The sequence below is a fragment of the Tachyglossus aculeatus genome, chromosome 1 (genome assembly GCF_015852505.1).
Source record: "Tachyglossus aculeatus isolate mTacAcu1 chromosome 1, mTacAcu1.pri, whole genome shotgun sequence".
NCBI lineage: Eukaryota > Metazoa > Chordata > Mammalia > Monotremata > Tachyglossidae > Tachyglossus > Tachyglossus aculeatus.
In genome coordinates this window covers 5,538,832-5,547,971 of record NC_052066.1, presented here as the reverse complement: position 1 = coordinate 5,547,971, position 9,140 = coordinate 5,538,832, and the positions used below count along the sequence as shown (strand labels likewise).

Genomic DNA, 9,140 nt, shown 5'->3' with positions numbered 1-9,140 from the left:
CGGCTCCGCCACACGTCCGCTGTGCGACCTCGGGCAGGTCACTTAAGTTCTCCGAGCCTCAGTTCCCTCACCTGTAAAATGGGGATTAAGACTGTGAGCCCCCCCGTGGGACAACCTGATCACCTTGTATCCCCCCAGCGCTTAGAACAGGGCTTTGCTCATAGTAAGCGCTTAACAAATGCCATTATTATTATTATCAATCGTATTTATTGAGCGCTTAGTGTGTGCAGAGCACTGGACTAAGCGCTTGGGAAGGGAAGGAAGTTGGCAACTGGTTTCCACCGAGCCCCGCTGCTTCGTCTCTCATCCGCGAAGCGCTTACACGGCGCCAAGCGGGGAAGAAGGTCCTAGAGGCAGGCACAGTGTTGGGCCAGCACGTTGGGGACGGTCTCGTACTGGAAGGAGTCGCCGCCGTCCGAGGTGGTGCGGACCCTCAGGGGCCTCATGGTGCCGGGCAGGGCGGCGCAGCAGGCCCGGACCCCCGGGGGCCGGGGCAGGGGAGCGGGGCCCGGGCCCGGCTCGGCCCCGCAGTCGCCCTGGCAGTAGTGGAAGAGGAAACTGGCCGGATGGACGATCCAGCGGTCCCAGCCCAGCTCCTCGAAGGAGATGTTGAGGGAGGCCCGGCGGCAGCGGGGGTGGCCGGCCGGCTCCTCCGGCCGCAGCTGCAGACGCTCCGGAGGCCCGCGGGGGTGAGGGGACCTCCGGGCCCGCTCCCCCGGCCCGGCCTCGGAGGGTCCCCGGGCCCGGGTGTGGGCCGCGAGGAAGGGCCACGTGTCCGGCCCCGACGGGCAGGGGCAGGCCGGGCAGCGCAGGAGGAGGACCAGGACCGGACGGCTCAGGAGGGAGAGCGACGGGGCGGCCAGGCGCAGCACGGCCCAGTCCCGGCCGGCCGGGCCCGGGGACGTGAGGACCGGCTCCGGGTCGCCGGCCGGGGACGGGGTCAGCAGGGATGCCGAGGGGACCGAGGCGTTGGCTGCGGGAGGGCCCGTGTAGAACCAGAGCTCGGCCGCCGTGGGCCGGAGGCGGCGCGTCCGGGCGGACGGGCGGAACACGTAGGACGGGAGGACGGAGGGCCCCGGCTCCCGGCGGCAGTCCATGCCTGAGGAGGAGACAGGGAGATCGTGGTTGGGGTTGTTCGGTCGTCGAATCGACCCGGCGCGGACCGCCGGAGAGGCCCACCCGACCGAATCGACGGCCGCGGCCTCGTATCGTCCGGACCGTGAGCCCGTCATTGGGTAGGGACCGTCTCTGTTGCCGAACTGGACTTCCCAAGTGCTTAGTCCGGTGCTCTGCATGCAGGAGGTGCACAACGGATGCAATGGAATGAAGGAATTTGGCAAACGCTTACCGTGTGGCTGAATTGTACTTTCCAAGCGCTCAGTCCAGTGCTCCGCACACGGGAAGCGCTCAACAGATACGATGGAATGAATGACTTCGGCAAACGCTTACTCTATGGGCTAAGCGCTTGGGAGAGTCCAACCCGGATGAATTAGTGGTCGCGTCCCCTGACCGGATAGGGCTTTCCATCGTTCTTTTGATCGTATCTTCTGGACCGTGAGCCCGTTGTCGGGTAGGGACCGTCTCTATCTGTTGCCAAATTGGACTTCCCAAGCGCTTAGTCCAGTGCTCTGCACGCAGTAAGCACTCAATAGATACGATGGAATGATTATTACTGTGTGGGCTTACTTTGTGGGCTAAGCGCTTAAGAGAGTCCAACCCAAATGAATTAGTGGTCACGTCCCCTGCCCATAATGAGCTCTCAATCATTCTTTCAATCATATCTTCTAGACCGTGAGCCCGTTGTCGGGTAGGGACCATCTCTATCTGTTGCCGAATTGTACTTCCCAAGCGCTTAGTCCAGTGCTCTGCACGCAGTAAGCACTCAATAGATACGATGGAATGAATGAATTCGTCAAACGCTTACTGTGTTGCCAAATTGTACTTTACAAGCACTTAGTCCAGTGCTCTGCACACAGTAAGTGCTCAATAGATATGATGGAATGAGTGAATTCGTCAAACGCTCACTGTGTGGGCTAAGCGCTTGGGAGAGTCCAACACAAATGAATTAGCGGTCATGTCCCCTGCCCATAATGAGCTCTCAATCTTTCTTTCAATCATATCTTCTAGACCATGAGCCCGTTGTTGGGTAGGGACCGTCTCTATCTGTTGCCAAACTGGACTTCCCAAGTGCTTAGTCCAGTGCTCTGCACACAGTAAGCGCTCAACATATACGATGGAATGAATGAATTCGTCAAACACTCACTGTGTGGGCTAAGCGCTTGGGAGAGTCCAACCCAAATGAATTAGCAGTCATCGCGGCCCCCGCCCATAATGAGCTCTCAATCATTCTTTCAATCATATCTTCTAGACCGTGAGCCTGTTGTCGGGTGGGGACCGTCTCTGTTGCCGAGTTGGACTTCCCAAGCGCTTAGTCCGGTGCTCTGCATGCAGTAAGCGCTCAATAGATACGATGGAATTAATGAATTCGTCAAACGCTTACTCTGTGGGCTAAGTGCTTGGGAGAGTCCATCCCAAATGAATTAGCAGTCATCGCGGCCCCTGCCCATAATGAGATCTCAATCATTCTTTCAATCGTATCTTCTAGATCGTGAGCCCGTTGTCAGGTAGGGACCGTCTCTATCTGTTGCTGAATTGGACTTCCCAAGCGCTTAGTCCAGGGCTATGCACGCAGTAAGCGCTCAATAGATACGATGGAATGAATGAATTCGTCAAATGCTTACCGTGTTGCCGAATTGTACTTTCCAAGCACTTAGTCCACTGCTCTGCACAGAGTAAGCGCTCAATTGATATGATGGAATGAATGAATTCGTCAAATGCTTACCGTGTTGCCGAATTGTACTTTCCAAGCACTTAGTCCAGTGCTCTGCACGCAGTAAGTGCTCAACAAATACGATGCAATGAATGAATTCGTCAGACGCTCACTGTGTGGGCTAAGCGCTTGGGAGAGTCCAACACAAATGAATTAGCGGTCGTGTCCCCTGCCCATAATGAGCTCTCAATCTTTCTTTCAATCATATCTTCTAGACCGTGAGCCTGTTGTCGGGTGGGGACCGTCTCTGTTGCCGAATTGGACTTCCCAAGCGCTTAGTCCAGGGCTCTGCATGCAGTAAGCGCTCAATAGATATGATGGAATGAATTAATTCGTCAAACGCTTACTGTGTTGCCGAATTGTACTTTCTAAGCGCTTAGTCCAATGCTCTGCACACAGTAAGTGCTCAATAGATACAATGGAATGAATGAATTTGCCTAACGCTTACTCTGTGGGCTAAGCGCTTGGGAGAGTCCAACCCAATTGAATTAGCAGTTGTCGCGGCTCCTGTCCATAATGAGATCTCAATCATTCTTTCAATCGTATCTTCTAGACTGTGAGCCCGTTGTCGGGTAGGGACCGTCTCTATCTGTTGCCGAATTGGACTTCCCAAGCGCTTAGTCCGGTGCTCTGCACGCAGTAAGCGCTCAATAGATACGATGGAATGAATGAATTCGTCAAACGCTTACTGTGTTGCCGAATTCTACTTTCTAAGCACTTAGTCCAGTGCTCTGCACACAGTAAGCGCTCAGTAGATACGATGGAATGAATGAATTTGTCTAACGCTTACTCTGTGGGCTAAACGCTTGGGAGAGTCCAACCCAAATGAATTAGCAGTCGTCGCGGCCCCTGCCCATAATGAGATCTCAATCATTCTTTCAATTGTATCTTCTAGACTGTGAGCCCGTTGTCGGGTAGGGACCGTCTCTATCTGTTGCCGAATTGGACTCCCCCAAGCACTTAGTCCAGTGCTCCGCACGCCGTAAGCGCTCAATAGATACGATGGAATGAATGAACTTGTCAAACGCTTACTGTGTTGCCGAATTGTACTTTCCAAGCGCTCAGTCCAGTGCTCTGCACGCAGTAAGCGCTCAATAGATACGATGGAATGAATGAATTCGTCAAACGCTTACTGTGTGGGCTAAGCGCTTGGGAGAGTCCAACGCAAATGAATTAGCGGTCGCGTCCCCTGCCCATAATGAGCTCTCAATCATTTTTTCAATCATATCTTCTAGACTGTGAGCCCGTTGTTGGGTGGGGACCGTCTCTGTTGCCGAATTGGACTTCCCAAGTGCTTAGTCCAGTGCTCTGCACACAGTAAGCGCTCAATAGATATGATGGAATGAATGAATTTGTCAAACGCTTACTGTGTGGGCTAAGCACTTGGGAGAGTCCAGCCCAAATGAATTAGCAGTCGTCGCGGCCCCTGCCCATAATAAGATCTCAATCATTCTTTCAATCGTATCTTCTAGACTGTGAGCCCGTTGTTGGGTAGGGACTGTCTCTATCTGTTGCCGAATTGGACTCCCCCAAGCGCTTAGTCCAGTGCTCCTCATGCCGTAAGCGCTCAATAGATACGATGGAATGAATGAATTCGTCAAATGCTTACTGTGTTGCCGAATTGTACTTTCCAAGCGCTCAGTCCAGTGCTCTGGACGCAGTAAGCGCTCAATAGATACGATGGAATGAATGAATTCGTCAAACGCTTACTGTGTGGGCTAAGCGCTTGGGAGAGTCCAACGCAAATGAATTAGCGGTCGCGTCCCCTGCCCATAATGAGCTCTCAATCATTTTTTCAATCATATCTTCTAGACTGTGAGCCCGTTGTCGGGTGGGGACCGTCTCTGTTGCCGAATGGGACTTCCCAAGTGCTTAGTCTAGTGCTCTGCACACAGTAAGTGCTCAATAGATATGATGGAATGAATGAATTTGTCAAACGCTTACTGTGTGGGCTAAGCACTTGGGAGAGTCCAACCCAAATGAATTAGCAGTCGTCGCGGCCCCTGCCCATAATAAGATCTCAATCATTCTTTCAATCATATCTTCTAGACTGTGAGCCCGTTGTTGGGTAGGGACTGTCTCTATCTGTTGCCGAATTGGACTCCCCCAAGCGCTTAGTCCAGTGCTCCGCATGCCGTAAGCGCTCAATAGATACGATGGAATGAATGAATTCGTCAAACGCTTACTGTGTTGCCGAATTGTACTTTCCAAGCGCTCAGTCCAGTGCTCTGCACACAGTAAGCGCTCAATAGATACGATGGAATGAATGAATTCGTCAAACGCTTACTGTGTGGGCTAAGCGCTTGGGAGAGTCCAACGCAAATGAATTAGCGGTCGCGTCCCCTGCCCATAATGAGCTCTCAATCATTTTTTCAATCATATCTTCTAGACTGTGAGCCCGTTGTCGGGTGGGGACCGTCTCTGTTGCCGAATTGGACTTCCCAAGTGCTTAGTCCAGTGCTCTGCACACAGTAAGCGCTCAATAGATATGATGGAATGAATGAATTTGTCAAACGCTTACTGTGTGGGCTAAGCACTTGGGAGAGTCCAACCCAAATGAATTAGCAGTCGTCGCGGCCCCTGCCCATAATAAGATCTCAATCATTCTTTCAATCGTATCTTCTAGACTGTGAGCCCGTTGTTGGGTAGGGACTGTCTCTATCTGTTGCCGAATTGGACTCCCCCAAGCGCTTAGTCCAGTGCTCCTCATGCCGTAAGCGCTCAATAGATACGATGGAATGAATGAATTCGTCAAACGCTTACTGTGTTGCCGAATTGTACTTTCCAAGCGCTCAGTCCAGTGCTCTGGACGCAGTAAGCGCTCAACAGATATGATGGAATGAATGAATTCGTCAGACGCTCACTGTGTGGGCTAAGCGCTTGGGAGAGTCCAACCCAAATGAATTAGCAGTCATCGCAGCCCCTGCCCATAATGAGCTCTCAATCATTCTTTCAATCGTACCTTCTAGATGGTGAGCCCGTTGTCAGGTAGGGACCGTCTCTATCTGTTGCCGAATTGGACTCCCCCAAGTGCTTAGTCCAGTGCTCTGTACGCCGTAAGCGCTCAGTAGATACGATGGAATGAATGAATTCATCAAATGCTTACTGTGTGGGCTAAGCGCTTGGGAGAGTTCAACCCAGATTAATTAGCGGTCACGTCCCCTGCCCATAATGAGCTTTCAATCGTATCTTCTTGACTGTGAGCCCGTTGTTGGGTAGGGATTGTCTCCATCTGTTGCCAAATTGTACTTCCCAAGAGCTTAGTGCAGTGCTCTGCACACAGTAAGCGCTCAATAAATATGATTGAATGAATGAATTCGTCAAAAGCTTACTGTGTTGGCTAAGCGCTTGGGAGAGTCCAACCCAAATGAATTAGCGGTCGCGTCCCCTGCCCATAATGAGCTTTCCATCATTCTTTCAATCGTATCTTCTAGATCGTGAGCCCATTGTTGGGTAAGGATTATCTCTATCTGCTGCCGAATCGTACTTTCCAAGCGCTTAGTCCAGTGCTCTGCACACGGTAAGCGCTCAATAAATACAACTGAATGAATGAATGAATTTGTCAAATGCTTACTGTCTGCGGAGCACTGGGCTAAGCGCTTGGGAGAGTCCAACCCAAATGATTTAGTGGTCACATCCCCTGCCTGTAACGACCTTTCAATCATTCTTTCATTCAGTTGTATTTATTGAGTGCTTTCTGGGTGCAGAGCACTGGACTAAGCACTGGGGAGAGAATAATAGCTGGACACATTCCCTGCCCACAACGAGCTTACTGTTGTGCAGAGCACTGTACGAAGCCCTTGGGAGAAGATGATAGAACAATAGACGGACACATTCCCTGCCCACAGTGAGCTTACTGTGTGCAGAGCACTGTACTAAGTGCTTGGGAGAGGACAATAGAACAATAGACGGACACATTCCCTGCCCACAATGAGCTTACTGTGTGCAAAGCACTGTACTAAGTGCTTGGGAGAGGACAATAGAACAATAGACGGACACATTCCCTGCTCACAATGAGTTTATCGTATGCAGAGCAATGTACTAACGGCTTGGAAGAGGACAATAGAACAATAGACGGACACATTCCCTGCTCACAATGAGCTTACCGTGTGCAGAGTACTGTATTAAGCGCTTGGCAGAGGACAATAGAATAAATAGATGGACACATTCCCTGCCCACAATGAGCTTACTGTGTGCAGAGCACTGTACTAAGTGCTTGGGAGAGGACAATAGAATAAATAGATGGACACATTCCCTGCCCACAATGAGCTTACTGTGTGCAGAGCACTGTACTAAGTGCTTGGGAGAGGACAATAGAACAATAGACGGACACATTCCCTGCCCACAGTGAGTTTATCGTATGCAGAGCAATGTACTAACGGCTTGGAAGAGGACAATAGAACAATAGACGGACACATTCCTTGCCCACAACGATCTTACTGTGTGCAGAGCATTGTATTAAGCGCTTGGGAGAGGACAATAGAATAATAGACGGACACATTCCCTGCCCACAGTGAGCTTACTGTGTGCAGAGCACTATACTAAGCGCTTGGGAGAGGACAATAGAACAATAGACAGACACATTCCCTGCCCACAATGAGCTTACCATGTGCAGAGCACTGTACTAAGTGCTTGGGAGAGGACGATAGAATAATAGACAGACACATTCTCTGCCCACAATGAGCTTACTGTGTGCAGAGCACTGTACTAAGTGCTTGGAAGAGGACAATAGAACAATAGACGGACACATTCCCTGCCCACAATGAGCTTACCGTGTGCAAAGCACTGTACTAAGGGCTTGGGAGAGGACAATAGAACAACAGACGGACACATTCCCTGCCCACAACGATCTTACCATGTGCAGAGCACTGTACTAAGTGCTTGGGAGAGGACAATAGAATAATAGACGGACATATCCTCTGCCCACAATGAGCTTACTGTGCGCAGAGCACTGTACTAAGTGCTTGGGAGAGGACAATAGAATAATAGACAGACACATTATCTGCCCACAAGGAGCTTACCGTATGCAGAGCACTGTATTAAGCACTTCAGAGAGGACAATGGAATAATAGACGGACACATTCCCTGCCCACAATGAGCTTACCGTCTGCAGAGCACTGTACTAAGCACTTGGGAGAGGACAATAGAACAATAGATGGACACATTCTCTGCCCACAATGAGCTTACCGTGTGCAGAGCACTGTACTAAGTGCTTGGGAGAGGACAATAGAATAATAGACGGACACATTCCCTGCCCCCAATGAGCTTACTGGGTGCAGAGCACTGTACTAAGAGCTTGGGAGAGGAAAATAGAACAATAGACGGACACATTATCGGCCCACAAGGAGCTTACCGTGTGCAGAGCACTGTATTAAGCACTTGGGAGAGGACAATGGAATAATAGATGGACACATTCCCTGCCCACAATGAGCTTACCGTCTGCAGAGTACTGTACTAAGCACTTGGGAGAGGACAATAGAACAACAGACGGACACATTCTCTGCCCACAATGAGCTTACCATGTGCAGAGCACTGTATTAAGTGCTTGGGAGAGGACAATAGAACAATAGACGGACACATTATCGGCCCACAGGGAGCTTACCGTGTGCAGAGCACTGTACCAAGCGCTTGGGAGAGGACAACAGAACAATAAACGGACCCGCCGTCCTTCCAGCTCCCGGATGCCACGCTGACCGACGGAGACTGGTCCGTCCCCCCACCCCAGGCCTCCTCCCTTGTCTCACCTGGGGCCGGGAAGAGAATAACCTGAGACCAATCCTCCCCCGGGCCCTCCCGGCGCTGGGGCTCATGGCGGCGGGACCGGGTTGGAGTCCGGGCCTGGTCCTTCCCGGCGGCGGAGACGGTGACGTCCAGCCCGTCCAGCAGCAGGGTCCGCGCTTTGGCCAGGACCAGCTCCCGGTCCCGCTGCGGGCCCGGGCAGCCCAGCGCGACCCCGAAGGCCCAGAGGAGGAGGAAGGCGGAGGGGCCGGCCATGGTCGCGGCCTGGGAACCGGGCCGCCGTCCGACCCCGTCCGCCGCGCTGACCGATGCGGTCTGCTCTCTCCACCCCTCTTATCCGCCCCCGGTCCTTCCCACGCAACCCCCGGCCGCGTGGCCCCGACGTCTCCCCGGGATGCGCCGGGCCGCGACCTTGAACCGGGGCGACGACTCCCACCTGGCATGTTCGGAGTCAGTCGGGCGGACCCTGGTTTTTATCATCATCATCAATTGTATTTATTGAGCGCTTACTATGTGCAGAGCACTGTACTAAGCGCTTGGGAAGTACAAATTGGCAACATAGAGAGACGGT

General features: G+C 52.2%; 1 protein-coding gene across 1 annotated transcript; it reads right to left on the bottom strand.

Annotated features, from left to right (window-relative positions):
• Positions 1–226: 226 nt before the first annotated feature.
• INHA (inhibin subunit alpha) lies at positions 227–8,877 on the bottom strand. Its single transcript, XM_038749855.1, has 2 exons — positions 8,575–8,877; positions 227–1,099 (listed from the first exon to the last, which is right to left on the bottom strand). Exons 1-2 carry the CDS (start codon positions 8,822–8,824, stop codon positions 348–350), a joined length of 1,002 nt encoding a protein of 333 aa, XP_038605783.1. The 5' UTR covers positions 8,825–8,877; the 3' UTR covers positions 227–347.
• Between the last annotated feature and the right edge of the window lie 263 nt (positions 8,878–9,140).

Excerpts from the sequence above, each read along its gene's own strand:
- INHA (XM_038749855.1), bottom strand. The coding sequence starts at position 8,824 with ATGGCCGGCCCCTCCGCCTTCCTCCTCCTCTGGGCCTTCGGGGTCGCG. Across the intron at positions 1,100-8,574 it reads TATTCTCTTCCCGGCCCCAG|GCATGGACTGCCGCCGGGAG; the intron begins GTGAGACAAGGG and ends TCTCCTCCTCAG.